Source organism: Entelurus aequoreus, linkage group LG12, assembly GCF_033978785.1.
Source record: "Entelurus aequoreus isolate RoL-2023_Sb linkage group LG12, RoL_Eaeq_v1.1, whole genome shotgun sequence".
NCBI classification, from domain to species: domain Eukaryota; kingdom Metazoa; phylum Chordata; class Actinopteri; order Syngnathiformes; family Syngnathidae; genus Entelurus; species Entelurus aequoreus.
The window spans coordinates 50,547,038-50,563,302 of NC_084742.1; the positions used below are offsets into that span (position 1 = coordinate 50,547,038).

The 16,265-nt window shown below is 40.9% G+C and overlaps 1 protein-coding gene across 3 annotated transcripts in view; it reads right to left on the reverse strand.

Annotated features, from left to right (window-relative positions):
- LOC133662316 (tetraspanin-5-like) overlaps window positions 1-10,553 on the reverse strand; it is a 37,621-nt gene extending 27,068 nt beyond the window's left edge. Inside the window, exon 1 of one of the 3 annotated variants that reach the window (XM_062066209.1) lies at window positions 10,174-10,553. In XM_062066209.1, coding sequence (XP_061922193.1) covers window positions 10,174-10,254 — 81 coding nt within the window. In that variant the 5' untranslated portion in view covers window positions 10,255-10,553. The remainder of the gene's footprint in view (window positions 1-10,173) is intronic. The other 2 variants (XM_062066210.1, XM_062066211.1) reach the window with 2 other exon arrangements.
- Window positions 10,554-16,265: the final 5,712 nt, after the last annotated feature.

Below are 16,265 nucleotides of genomic sequence, written 5' to 3' on the forward strand. Positions count from 1 at the left end.
ATATATGGAGCAATCTGTATTTTCCCCTAAATTTAGCTGGTGCGGCTTATAGTCAGGTGCGGCTTATAGTCCGGAAATTACGGTATACCTGTCCCTTGAACTTGTGAATGTAAGGACTCTTGAAAAAATATGATTTATAAACTCTTCAAATATGAATAAATGGGAACTAACCTGGAAGCATTTACTGACATATATTGAATCATAACTTATAGACATTTTAAAAAATTGTCGTATTTTTTTTGTAGTTGTATTCCTTTTTTATTATTGTTATTGTTTGTTTTATTGTCCCCACACTACTATTGCTTTTTTGTGTCACTTTTAATATGGTTTTGTCACGGTTTACTTGCTTTTTTTTGTGACTTTTTTTTTTTTTTTTACATCTGTAAATGTAAACGAAAATGTGACTTTTTTCTTCTTTTTAAATTGTGTGAACGGTGGAGAGGTCCCTGGGAGGTGATCAAGAGATCACTTCCTGAGGATCCTTGATGCCGAGGAATATTCATACATCTTGCTATCTGGATCGTCTGCTGATCCAGAGCCAGTGCAGGATAGATGGATATATACAATATCTGGGTACTTTTTCCTAATAATGTCTATACTGTAATCCTTGAGTTGTTAAAGCCCAAGTGCACCTCTCTCCTCAAGCGTGCATGTATGAAGGGTCTGAATGAGCTAAGTATGATTGTAAATGTGATTTTAACTGTAAAATTCTATAAAACATATTTGCTAAAATATATATATATATATATATATATATATATATATATATATATATATATATTTTTTTTTTTTTTTTTTTAAACTGTCCCTTAAAACAGTGGTCCCCAACCTTTTTATAGAATAGAAAGTACTTTATTGATCCCTGGGGGAAATTCAGCACCACAGTTTGCTCACAATAGACAATAAACACTTAGGTTGTCTCTGTATTGGTTTTTATTCATTTGTTCTTTGTTTTTATTCAGTCATTGGTGTAGCATAATATTGTTTTTAATATTGTTTTTAATCATGGCTGTGCAGCACTTTGGAAACATTCTTGTTGTGTAAATGTGCTATATAAATAAAGTGGATTGGATTGGTATTTTTACATGTGAATAATATAAATACAGTCTACTATACAGCATTATTCACATGTGAATAATATAAATACAGTCTATTGTACATTTAAGTACAGTCAAAAAGGAACATACATTTTGCACCACGGACCGGTTTAATGTAGGTATTATTTTCAGGGACCGGCTTCCCACTTGTGAAAAATACAACTCACTATAATGCTGAATTAGTGGGAGCCCTGGGCTTGTTTCTTTGCAATGAAATGCTGATGGAAATCAGCCTTATTTGGCTACAATCTGTCACATTTATATTTGATATGTTCATTAATGTGCATTGTATCATGTCACAAAGTTATACCAAAATGGCAACTTCCTATGAGGAGTTTTATTGTACATCTATAAACAAGCTCATTGGTGTGTCTAGTGGTGTCAAACTGATCTGTCTCTCCACGTCATTTTATATGGCCCGCAAAAGCCTGGAAATAATATGTGTCAATAAAATACCTCATATTTTCTTTCTTTACTATCTTATTTTCTTACTGAAGGCATTAGGGATTTTTCTAGTTTGACAGGGGGAAAAAATAGTGTCCAATATTGCAACAAATATTGGACACTATTTTTTTTCCCTGTCAAACTAGAAAAAAAAGAAATATTCCATCTATCCATTTTCTACCGCTTATCCCTTTCGGGGTCGCAGGGGGTGCCTATCTCAGCTGCAATCTGGCGGAAGGTGGGGTACACCCTATTATATTATCTAACTTTGTTGGTCAAAACCCAAATAAATACTTAAATATCTGCTTAACTTATGGTGTACACTATAAAAATGACCAATAGATTTTACTGTAAAATTTAGGGAGTTTTTTACAGCATATTACTAGGAGTTGAAAAAAAACCGATCAATGTTTGTTATTTTTTATAGTAAAATTCTGTCGACTGAGCTGTCAGTTTTGTTTTGTTTTAAATCCACGGTTGATGATTTTATGGTACCACATTTTATTATGGTAAAAAACTGGCATCTGAGTTGCCAAAATTAAATCAAACAGCGGTACTGGATTTCTATCTACAGTAATATGTTGTAAAAATTAGGGATGTCCGATCATATCGGACTACCGATATTATCGGCCGATAAATGCTTTAAAATGTAATATCGGAAATTATCGGTATCTGTTTCAAAAAGTAAAATGTATGACTTTTTAAACTGCCGCTGTGTACACGGACGTAGGGAGAGCGGCAATAAACCTTGAAGGCACTGCCTTTGTGTGCCGGCCCAGTCACATAATATCTACGGCTTTTGACACACTCACAAGTGAATGCAAATCATACTTGGTCAACAGCCATACAGGTCACACTGAGGGTTGCCGTATAAACAACTTTAACACGGTTACAAATATGCGCCACACTGTGAACCCACACCAAACAAGAATAACAAACACATTTTGGGAGAACATCCGCACTGTAACACAACATAAACACAACAGAACAAATACCCAGAACCCCTTGCAGAACTAACTCTTCCGGCACGCTACAATATACACCCCCCGCTATCCCAACCCCCCCCTCTCAACCCCGCCCACCTCAACCTCCTAATGCTCTCTCAGGGAGAGCATGTCCCAAATTCCAAGCTGCTGTTTTGAGGTACCGGTATGTTAAAAAAAAACAATGCACTTTGTGACTTCAATAATAAATATGGCAGTGCCATGTTGGCACATTTTTCCATAACTTGAGTTGAAGTTGTTCTCTTATTTGGAAAACCTTGTTACATTGTTTAATGCATCCAGCGGGGCATCACAACAAAATTAGGCATAATAATGTGTTAATTCCACAACTGAATATATCGGTATTGGTAATTAAGAGTTGGACAATATCGGAATATCGGATATCGGCAAAAAAGCCATTATCGGACATCTCTAGTAAAAATAATAATAAAATAACACCATATATTTTACAGTAAAAGTCTGGCAACTAAGCTGCCAGACTGTAAAAAACAGTGGTCAAATCCCCAGATTTGTGTTACTCTTTACGTACATTTTTTTTTTAAATATTCAAAGTCATACGCAAATTCATTAATTGTTTACGGTTACAAGCGGCCCTCTATTGGCAGCCATGACTGCGGTGTGGCCCTCAATGAAAACAAGTTTGACACCCCTGGTCTAGTGGGACAGGCCAAAATTAAGTCGGAGAAAATGCAGTCCTTTATAAATTAGTTAATGTTTCTCTCCGGCCCGGTAGCAAATGCGTCACGGACCGGTGGTTGGAGACCACTGCCTTAAATTGTTTTTATTTTCCCTATAATTTTTCCACCCCAACTTTTTTCCCATAATATTAACCCTTGTGTGGTGTTCGGGTCTGTGGGAACTGTTTTCATTTTTTATTAAAAGAAAAATGATACAATTAATACATTTTTCAAACTGAGACTCACTGACTTTGGCTCATTTTCTGTGAAGAACATATATCAGAATACATATTTAATGACCACACACCATACACCCCCCTACACATTTCTATTACATATAAGATACATACATACATACAAGATGGCGGCGCATTGCTATGCGGCAGCTTGAAAACGCTGTTAGGAGTGTAGAGCGATTTGGCAAAAAACACCCGTCATTTCTGTCAATTTCATGACTGGCTCAAAGCGTGAACACTCTGTGATCACATACGACCGACAGACAATTCTGGATGTGGATGGATCGGGTCGTTATAGACTGAAAGATGCATGTCGCTACCATGGGAATACTATGCGGGCTACATCGAGCGGCCTTTGTAGCAGCGGAGTCAAGTACTAGCGGTGACCGCCAATGGAGACGACGTAAGCGGTGTGAGCGGAAGCAGAAGCGGGGATGCCGAGCGGGGCTAACAACAAAGGGAAAAGCTAACCAAAGAAGCGTGGAGTCTCCGGGTAAGAAGCCATTTAAACTAGAACTAGCCGGCGCCAGGCTGGATAATCCCTGCACACATAGCAATTCTCTTAGAATAAAACACAACTCACATAATGTTTTTTCTTTTGTGACCGTGTCAGAGGCAGACATGCAATCTACTGTGGTGGCTAACTATGATGCGTTCAGTTCATCGCAACATCTAGCAAACAATCGGACAATTCCCATCGTATCAATTCCTAGATATGGTCGAAACTATTTAAAGTGCACTACGCATAATAAACGCAACATTATTAATATTGCTACTTCGGATAATTTCAACAAACAATCCTCAAAACAGCCCACTACCTATAATATGGGCTTTTTAAACATAAGATCATTATCTTCCAAAACGTTATTAGTTAATAAAGTCATTAGAGACAACAAACTTGACGTCGTTGGTCTCGCCGAGACCTGGCTCAAACCAGACGATTTTTTTGCGCTAAATGAGGCATCTCCTCCTAACTATACCAATGCACATGTTGCCCGACCTCTTAAAAGGGGAGGGGGTGTCGCACTAATATACAATGAAAACTATAATTTTACACCTAACCTAAATAATAAATATAACTCGTTTGAGGTGCTCACTTTGAGGTTTTTCACACCGCTGCCTCTCCACTTGGCTGTTATCTACCGCCCCCCAGGGCCCTATTCGGACTTCATCAGTGAATTCTCAGAGTTTGTTGCTGATCTAGTGACGCACGCCGACAATATAATCATAATGGGGGACTTTAATATCCATATGAATACCCCATCGGACCCTCCATGCGTGGCGCTCCAGACTATAATTGATAGCTGTGGTCTTACACAAATAATAAATGAACCCACGCATCGCAACGGTAATACGATAGATCTAGTGCTTGTCAGGGGTGTCACCACCTCTAAAGTTACGATACTCCCGTACACTAAAGTAATGTCCGATCATTACCTTATAAAATTCGAAGTTCTGACTCATTGTCAACAAACTAATAATAATAATAATAACTATTATAGCAGCCGCAACATTAATGCTGCCACAACGACGACTCTTACTGACCTACTGCCTTCGGTAATGGCACCATTCCCAAATTATGTGGTCTCTATTGATAACCTCACTAACAACTTTAACGACGCCCTGCGCGACACCATTGATAGTGTAGCACCGCTAAAGCTAAAAAGGGCCCCTAAAAGGCGTACCCCATGGTTTACAGAAGAAACTAAAGCCCAGAAATTATCATGTAGAAAGCTGGAACGGAAATGGCGTGCGACTAAACTTGAGATTTTCCATCAAGCATGGTGTGATAGTTTAATAACTTATAAACGCATGCTTACCTCAGCTAAAGCTAAATATTACTCAAATCTCATCCACCTCAACAAAAATGATCCTAATTTGTTGTTTAGTACAGTAGCATCGCTAACCCAACAAGGGACTCCTCTCATTACCTCCACCCACTCAGCAGATGACTTTATGAATTTCTTTAATAAGAAAATTGAAGTCATTAGAAAAGAGATTAAAGACAATGCATCTCAGCTACAACTGGGTTCTATTAACACAAATACGACTGTATATATGACGGATACCGCCCTCCAAAATAGTTTCTCTCTCTTTGATGAAATAACATTAGAGGAATTGTCAAAATGTGTAAATGGGACAAAACAAACAACATGTTTACTTGACCCAATTCCTGGGAAACTTATCAAGGAGCTTTTTGTATTATTAGGTCCATCAGTGTTAAATATTATAAACTTATCACTTTCCTCTGGCACTGTTCCCCTAGCATTCAAAAAAGCGGTTATTCATCCTCTACTCAAAAGACCTAACCTCGATCCTGATCTCTTGGTAAACTACCACCTTCCGTTTATCTCGAAAATACTCGAAAAAATTGTCGCACAGCAGCTAAATGAACACTTAGCGTCTAACAATCTCTGTGAACCTTTTCAATCCGGTTTCAGGGCAAATCACTCTACGGAGACAGCCCTCGCAAAAATGTCTAATGATCTATTGCTAACGATGGATTCTGATGCTTCATCTATGTTGCTGCTTCTTGATCTTAGCGCCGCTTTCGATACTGTTGATCATAATATTTTATTAGAGCGTATCAAAACGTGTATTGGGATGACAGACTTAGCCTTGTCTTGGTTTAACTCTTATCTTACTGACAGGATGCAGTGTGTCTCCCGTAACAATGTGACCTCGGACTATGTTAAGGTAACGTGCAGAGTTCCCCAGGGTTCGGTTCTTGGCCCTGCACTCTTTAGTATTTACATGCTGCCGCTAGGTGACTTCATACGCAAATACGGTGTTAGCTTTCACTGTTATGCGGATGACACTCAACTCTACATGCCCCTAAAGCTGACCAACACGCCGGATTGTAGTCAGCTGGAGGCGTGTCTTAATGAAATTCAACAATGGATGTCCGCTAACTTTTTGCAACTCAACGCTAAGAAAACAGAAATGCTGATTATCGGTCCTGCTCAACACCGACATCTATTTAATAATACCACCTTAACATTTGACAACCAAACAATTAAACAAGGCGACTCGGTAAAGAATCTGGGTATTATCTTCGACCCAACTCTCTCGTTTGAGTCACACATTAAGAGTGTTACTAAAACGGCCTTCTTTCATCTCCGTAATATCGCTAAAATTCGTTCCATTTTGTCCACAAGCGATGCTGAGATCATTATCCATGCGTTCGTTACATCTCGTCTCGATTACTGTAACGTTTTATTTTCGGGCCTCCCTATGTCTAGCATTAAAAGATTACAGATGGTACAAAATGCGGCTGCTAGACTTTTGACAAAAACAAGAAAGTTTGATCATATTACGCCTATACTGGCTCACTTGCACTGGCTTCCTGTGCACCTAACATGCGACTTTAAGGTTTTACTACTTACGTATAAAATACTACACGGTCAAGCTCCTGCCTATCTTGCCGATTGTATTGTACCATATGTCCCGGCAAGAAATCTGCGTTCAAAGAACTCCGGCTTATTAGTGATTCCCAGAGCCCAAAAAAAGTCTGCGGGCTATAGAGCGTTTTCTATTCGGGCTCCAATACTATGGAATGCCCTCCCGGTAAAAGTTAGAGATGCTACCTCAGTAGAAGCATTTAAGTCTCATCTTAAAACTCATTTGTATACTCTAGCCTTTAAATAGACTCCCTTTTTAGACCAGTTGATCTGCCGTTTCTTTTCTTTTCTACTCTGCTCCCAACCCGGGGTGGACCGCTAGCCTGTCCATCGGATGGGGACATCTCTACGCTGCTGACCCGTCTCAGCTCGGGATGGTTCCTGCTGGCCCCACTATGGACTGGACTTTCGCTGATGTGTTGGACTTTCACAATATTATGTCAGACCCACTCGACATCCATTGCTTTCGGTCTCCCCTAGAGGGGGGGGGGGGTTACCCACATATGCGGTCCTCTCCAAGGTTTCTCATAGTCATTCACATTGACGTCCCACTGGGGTGAGTTTTCCTTGCCCGTATGTGGGCTCTGTACCGAGGATGTCGTTGTGGCTTGTACAGCCCTTTGAGACACTTGTGATTTAGGGCTATATAAATAAACATTGATTGATTGATTGATTGAAGATGTCCGGGTCCACTGGACCGGGGGCTAATAGAAGTGTGAAAATTGATGTTCTGTGTACCGCACGCACGCACGCACGCACGCACGCACGCACGCACGCACGCACGCACGCACACGCACACGCACACGCACACGCACACGCACACACACACACACACACACACACACACACACACACACACACACACACACACACAGCAGGCCTAGACAGGAGGACAGAGTGTAGGTACACAGAACATCAGAGGGTCAAATGTGCGAGAAAACGAGAGCAGACAGTGTTGACAAACAATGTTGCAACCTTGTGATGCAGAAACTGGCAACGTTCATATTGTTGTTACTCATCCAGCGTTTGTGGGTCTGATGGACCCGTTGCATTTTGTGGCTTTTAATGCCTCACAATCAAACACTTTTATTTTAAAATACTGAACAGATGTTTATTGGGATAAGGTAAACATATCCCTATAAACAGAGACGGACCCATTGGACCCATTGCATTTTGTGGCTTTTAATGCCTCACAATCAAACACTTGTACAAACCCCGTTTCCGTATGAGTTGGGAAATTGTGTTAGATGTAAACATAAACGGAATACAATGATTTGCAAATCATTTTCAACCCATATTCAGTTGAATATGTTACAAAGACAACATATTTGATGTTCAAACTGATAAAACAATTTTTTTTGCAAATAATCATTAACTTTAGAATTGAATTTGATGCCAGCAACACGTGACAAAGAAGTTGGGAAAGGTGGCAATAAATACCGATAAAGTTGAGAAATGCTCATCAAACACTTATTTGGAACATTACACAGGTGAACAGGCAAATTGGGAACAGGTGGGTGCCATGATTGGGTATAAAAGTAGATTCCATGATATGCTCAGTCATTCACAAACAAGGATGGGGCGAGGGTCATCACTTTGTCAACAAATGCATGAGCAAATTGTTGAACAGTTTAAGAAAAACCTTTCTCAACCAGCTATTGCAAGGAATTTAGGGATTTCACCATCTACAGTCTGTAATATCATCAAAGGGTTCAGAGAATCTGGAAAAATCACTGCACATAAGCAGCTAAGCCAGTGACCTTCGATCCCTCAGGCTGTACTGCATCAACAAGCGACATCGGTGTGTAAAGGATATCACCACATGGGCTCAGGAACACTTCAGAAACCCACTGTCAGTAACTACAGTTGGTCGCTACATCTGTAAGTGCAAGTTAAAACTCTCCTATGCAAGGCGAAAACCGTTTATCAACAACACCCAGAAACGCCGTCGGCTTCGCTGGGCCTGAGCTCATCTAAGATGGACTGATACAAAGTGGAAAAGTGTTCTGTGGTCTGACGAGTCCACATTTCAAATTGTTTTTGGAAACTGTGGACGTCGTGTCCTTCGGACCAAAGAGGAAAAGAACCATCCGGATTGTTATAGGCGCAAAGTTGAAAAGCCACTATCTGTGATGGTATGGGGGTGTATTAGTAGTGCCCAAGACATGGGTAACTTACACATCTGTGAAGGCGCCATTAATGCTGAAAGGTACATACAGGTTTTGGAGCAACATATGTTGCCATCCAAGCAACGTTACCATGGACGCCCCTGCTTATTTTAGCAAGACAATGCCAAGCCACTTGTTACATCAACGTGGCTTCATAGTAAAAGAGTGCAGGTACTAGACTGGCCTGCCTGTAGTCAAGACCTGTCTCCCATTGAAAATGTGTGGCGCATCATGAAGCCTAAAATACCATAACAGAGACCCCCAGACTGTTGAACAACTTAAGCTGTACATCAAGCAAGAATGGGAAAGAAGTCCACCTGAGAAGCTTCAAAAATGTGTCTCCTCAGTTCCCAAACGTTTACTGAGTGTTGTTAAAAGGAAAGGCCATGTAACACAGTGGTGAACATGCCCTTTCCCAACTACTTTGGCACGTGTTGCAGCCATGAAATTCTAAGTTAAATATTATTTGCAAAAAAAAATAAAGTTTATGAGTTTGAACATCAAATATGTTGTCTTTGTAGTGCATTCAATTGAATATGAGTTGAAAAGGATTTTCAAATCATTGTATTCCGTTTATATTTACATCTAACACAATTTACCAACTCATATGGAAACGGGTTTGTATGTTAAAATACTGAACAGGTGTTTATTGGGATAAGGTAAACATATGTTCAGTATTTTAACATAAAAGTGTTTGATTGTGAGGCATTAAAAGCCACAAAATTCAACGGGTCCATCAGACCGACAAACCCTGGCTAAGTAAGAACAATATGAACATTACACAAGGGTTAAAGTAACATTATCATGTGTACTATACGAGAACATATAGAAAATTCACAAGTACATTGTGTTCAAAAGTAAAATACACTACATAAATATGCAACTTTATCACATAGAGGAAGAAAAGCGTGATTGTAATAATGCTGTAAAACTAATAGTCTATGACTCCTTTATTCTATTGTTTATGTTGCTGGCAAGGCTGACATTGAAGGGCACCAACAACAAACAAGAAGCCGATTAGCAGCTGCTAGCATCCCCAGCAGTAGGATTACAAGAGCTGGCATTACATTGGATTTAAATAACATTTAAAGGCGAATACGAACAAAATGTCCACCTTGTTCGAAGGCTTCCTTCCATCAATCTTACCCAGAAGAGGATGTTGAATCCAAAAATGAAGTATTTGATGCAGCAGCTGACTTCGTGGCCTTTGTATTGATTCCCCGACATGTTTAACAGGCATCATCGACTGGATATCATCCGTAAATGTAAGAATAAGATAACATGAATAATAGCGGCAAAAAAAACGGCCTTCCGTGCTAGTTTACGGGCTTTGTGGAGCAGGTAGGTTCATCATTGAATTTTTATAAAATCAACGATGTCCTTTCCTGCTAAATCAGCAGTGCTGATTTACATCATAATTGGGCTAGATTCTAAAGAGATGCGACATATGATGTCCGTTTGACGCTAAATAACGCGGAATATTCGCCACATCGTTTTTTTGTCTGATAATATTGCGACGAGCAGGTGGAGGCGGGACCAATGAGGCAAGTACCACGCACGATTGGCTAGGGAAGTATTTGACAGACAGCACGCTAAACCAATTCCACAAAAATGCCTCACTTCCGGGGCTGTAACACGTAATTTCCTTCTACTGTATCTGAGTTAGTGAACAAACCTCCTCTATATACGCACGTTATTCGTCCAGGAAGAGTCAATATACAACAGGCCCGCGTTCCACATCTGGCCCGCCAAAGCTTTTCATTTGGCCTGCCGAACATCACCTGAATAGGCTCGATGAAAGCATTAAAACTAGGGTTGATCGTGTATGCAGTACTCCCGCCAGCCCGCGGGGCAACAGCGACGGTTATGTGTCACAGACTCACAGCGACGCAGCGTAGGGTGAGTAGAAGAAGATTACTAAATTCAACCCTGGAAAACAAATGTAAATAAATTGCAAAAATCGGACTTTTAACGACGACTGGACAACAAAGAATGAATGTTCTACCCGAGCAAGTATTCGAGTCATTGTTTTCTGGCGGACCTTTTAAGCAACAGACACATCGATCCAGACAATCAGCTACAGTGTACGTTTCATCACAAAACTTGGTCAACCATTTGTAAGTAGATACAATATAGTTGTTGCATACATATATTTAGTTTGAGTTGTATTAAAATGTATGACTTTGCAATGTAGTTGTATTCCTGTGTTTTTTGTTTGAGAGTGACGATCAAAACTTGTTTAATACACGTAGTCCTAAATTTGACCAGTAGAGGGCGACAACGCTATTGTTAACTAGCTGCACACGCTGGATTGATTGATTGAAACTTTTATTAGTAGATTGCACAGTACAGTATATATTCCGTACAATTGACCACTGAATGATAACACCCGAATAAGTTTGTCAACTTGTTTAAGTCGGGGTCCACGTTAATCAATTCATGGAAATGAGTAGCGAGGGCAGAATAATGAATTCATTGACAGTGCAGTGTGAAAGCCGATGTGTTTATTTTGCAATTAGGTAAACACAGTCTCAAAGAAATATAAACTGCGGATGCACTTTCTGATGAAACATCCCCATTTTGATGTCCGGCCCCTGAGCCTTTGGGCTTTTGAAACTGCAGCCCTCTTTGTTATGTAGTTGAATAGCCTTGATATACAAACTCCATTTCCATATGAGTTGGTAAATTGTGTTAGATGTAAATATAAACGGAATACAATGATTTGCAAATCCTTTTCAACCCATATTCAATTGAATGCACTACAAAGACAACATATTTGATGTTCAAACTCATAAACTTTTTTTTTTTTTGCAAATAATATTTAACTTAGAATTTCATGGCTGCAACACGTGCCAAAGTAGTTGGGAAAGGGCATGTTCACCACTGTGTTACATGGCCTTTCCTTTTAACAGCACTCAATAAACGTTTGGGAACTGAGGAGACACATTTTTGAAGCTTCTCAGATGGAATTCTTTCCCATTCTTGCTTGATGTACAGCTTAAGTTGTTCAACAGTCCGGGGGTCTCTGTTGTACTATTTTAGGCTTCATAATGCGCCACACATTTTCAATGGGAGATAGGTCTGGACTACAGGCAGGCCAGTCTAGTACCCGCACTCTTTTACTATGAAGCCACGTTGATGTAACACGTGGCTTGGCATTGTCTTGCTGAAATAAGCAGGGGCGTCCATGGTAACGTTGCTTGGATGGCAACTTATGTTGCTCCAAAACCTGTATGTACCTTTCAGCATTAATGGCGCCTTCACAGATGTGTAAGTTACCCATGTCTTGGGCACTAATACACCCCCATACCATCACAGATGCTGTCTTTTCAACTTTGCGCCTATAACAATCCGGATGGTTCTTTTCCTCTTTGGTCCGAAGGACACGACGTCCACAGTTTCCAAAAACAATTTGAAATGTGGACTCGTCAGACCACAGAACCCTTTTCCACTTTGTATCGGTCCATATTAGATGAGCTCAGGCCCAGCGAAGCCGACGGCGTTTCTGGGTGTTGTTGATAAACTGTTTTCGCCTTGCATAGGAGAGTTCTAACTTGCACTTACAGATGTAGCGACCAACTGTAGTTACTGACAGTGGGTTTCTGAAGTGTTCCTGCTGCTTACGTGCAGTGATTTCTCCAGATTCTCTGAACCCTTTGATGATATTATGGACCGTAGAAGGTGAAATCCCTAAATTCCTTGCAATAGCTAGTTGAGAAAGGTTTTTCTTAAACTGTTCAACAATTTGCTCACGCATTTGTTGACAAAGTGGTGACCCTCGCCCCATCCTTGTTTGTGAATGACTGAGCATTTCATGGAATCTACTTTTATACCCAATCATGGCACCCACCTGTTCCCAATTTGCCTGTCCACCTGTGGGATGTTCCAAATAAGTGTTTAATGAGCATTCCTCAACTTTATCAGTATTTATTGCCACCTTTCCCAACTTCTTTGTCACGTGTTGCTGGCATCAAATTCTAAAGTTGATGATTATTTGCAAAAAAAAAAAAAAGTTTATCAATTTGAACATCAAATATGTTGTCTTTGTAGCATATTCAACTGAATATGGGTTGAAAATGATTTGCAAATCATTGTATTCCGTTTATATTTACATCTAACATAATTTCCCAACTCATATGGAAACGGGGTTTGTACAATAATACAAATTATGAAAAACTATTTTACCAAATAACATATTTACCGTTATTTTGGATTTTTACAAACATTGCATCCTTAAAAGAATTTTACAAAATTCATTTCTTTCAGAGTTGAAAACTTATGAAATGGGTAATTTTTTTTTTGCCAAACATATCAAAAATAAAATAAATGAATACATTAATTCATAGATTTGAATGCAGATGTATTGTACTATGCATCTTTGTCTATTTTTGCAAATGATAAATCCACAAGTTGAAATGGTTTACAAATAATACAATTCAATTTATTTTCATAAAATAGCGATAGCAAGTTAGGTTCAAATTTTCCAAGAAGAAAATATGTATAAATAAATAAAACATTTATAGTATGAAATAAAGTTGTCATACTAAAATAAAAAGTATGCTCGAAGAAAAATATGTCATATTGAAGGAAAAATGTTGTAACTGCACAAATTTGTAATGTTTCAAGAAATAAAGTCGGAATGTGATTTATTTTTTAAAGTCTTAATTATATGATAAAAAAAAGTCATACATTTACAAGAAAAAATGTTAATATTACAATAATAATGTTGTAATGGAATAAAGTTATGACATTATGAAAAAATACTTATTGTTATGACAAAAAAGTTGTAATTATAATAGAAAATATATTAAATTAAAATTTAGTTGAAAAAAACCTCATAATTACCTGACCAAAAAACAATATTTTAAAAGAAGGAATTAGTATTAAAGAATACTGGGACTCATAGGTCGAGTCGCAGCGATAATTGGTGTGTTCCCAAGAGACAGCGTGCAGGTAAAAAGTATATAATGTGATGACAAAAACAAAAGGTGAGTGCTGCAAAGGGAAAGACACTGAAGCTTAGGCAGTACTACGCATAACGAAACTAAACTGATCAGGCTATAAAACAAAATGCTGGAGAAGAGCAAAGACTTACTCGTAAGACGTACAGCAAGAGAAGCATCCACAAACAAAAGGTAGCAGCCGCTACCAAGTTAAATAGTATTGATTGTAAAAGAAAACAGGTGCAGGAAGTGCTCAGAGGCAGGAGAACACAAACAAAACAAAGTGCAACCAAAATAAGAGCGCTAAACCACAACTAAACACAGGAAAAACGCCAACACACTCAATTGACCTACTGTATGCTAATGTCAAGGATGCATACAAGGTCACACCCCTCCCCCCACTAGGGAAGTCTGACCACAATCTTGTCCATTTGCAGCCAAAATACACACCCCTGGTCCAAAGGCAGCCTGTTAACACTTGCTCTGTGAGGAGATGGTCCCCTGAAATGGAAGATGCCCTCAGGGACTGCTACAACACCACAGACTGGGACGTGCTGCTTCCACAGGGTGAGGACATTGATGGGCTGACTCACTGTCTCACGGATTACCTCAACTTCTGTGTGGACGTGATCTGCCCTGCTAAGACTGTTCGGTGCTACCCTAATAACAAACCCTGGGTAACACAAGAGGTTAAAGCTGTCCTCAACAAGAAGAAAGCTGCCTTCAGGAGTAGAGACAGGGAGGCAATGAGAGCAGCACAGCGGGAGGTGAAACAACGCGTGAGGGAAGCTAAGGACAGCTACAGGAAGAAGCTGGAGCAGAAGCTGCAGCAGAACAACATGAGGGAGGTCTGGGAAGGTGTGAAAACCATCACAGGCCACAAGGCAAAGACCAGAGCTGTTGGGGGGACAATAGAGAGGGCCAATGAGATGAATAACTTCTTCAACCGGTTCAACCAGCCCGTGTCCTCTCCACCCCTCACTCCCCATCGCAGCCACCCCCTTTCCCCTCAACGCACCTCCCCCCCAGCCATGGCAACACCCCCCTCCACCACCTCTACGCAGACATTAGTCATCTCTGCAGACCAGGTCAGAGGTCAACTGAGGAAGCTACAGCCTAGGAAAGCAGCAGGCCCAGACAAGGTGTGCCCCCGACTCCTGAAGACCTGTGCTGCAGAACTGGGTGAACCACTCCAGCGGATCTTCAACCTCAGCCTGCAGCTGGGGAGAGTGCCCACCCTCTGGAAGACGTCGTGCATCGTTCCAGTTCCCAAAAAGAACTGCCCCAGTGAGTTGAACGACTACAGACCAGTGGCGCTCACCTCTCATATAATGAAGACAATGGAGCGGCTCTTTCTCAGCCTCCTCAGACCACAGGTGCAACATGCCCAGGACAGCCTGCAGTTTGCGTACCAGGCAGGCGTTGGTGTGGAGGATGCTATCCTTTACCTGCTGCACCGAGCCCACTCACACCTGGATAAGGGAAACGCGCTGTGAGGATCCTGTTCCTGGACTTCTCGAGTTCCTTTAATACTATCCAGCCCCGCCTACTCCAGGACAAGCTGGACAGAATGCGAGTGGATCCCTGCCTGGTTGCCTGGATTTCAGACTACCTCACCGATAGGCCACAGTACGTCAGACTGAAGGACATCACATCTGACACTGTGATCAGCAGCACTGGAGCACCCCAGGGAACGGTGCTGGCCCCTCTTCTCTTCACCCTGTACACCGCTGACTTCTGCTACAACTCAGAGCTGTGTCACATCCACAAGTACGCGGATGACACAGCCATCGTCGGGTGCATCAGGGACGGCAGAGAGGAGGAGTTTCGGAGGCTGGTGAGGGACTTTGTTGTCTGGTGCCACAGGAACCTCTTGCAGCTCAACCCTTCAAAGACCAAGGAGCTGGTCATTGACTTTGGGAGGTCGAGTCCAAGGTCACAACCTATTGTGATCGAGGGAGTCGAGGTACAGACCGTGGACTCATTGAAGTACCTCGGGGTGTGGGTGGACAACAAGGTGGACTGGACTGTTAACACGGACCACTTGTACAGGAAAGGACAGAGCAGGCTGTACTTCCTGAGGAGGCTGCACTCCTTCAACGTCTGTAAAAAACTATTGTGGATGTACTACCAGTCTGTGGTTGCCAGTGTTCTGTACTACATCGTAGTGTGCTGGGGGGGGGGGGGCAGTATATCTAAGAAAGACAGCTCCAGACTGGAGAAACTGATCAGGCGGGCCGGTTCTACGATCGGACTAAAACTGGACTCACTGGTGACGGTGGCAGAGAAGAGGAC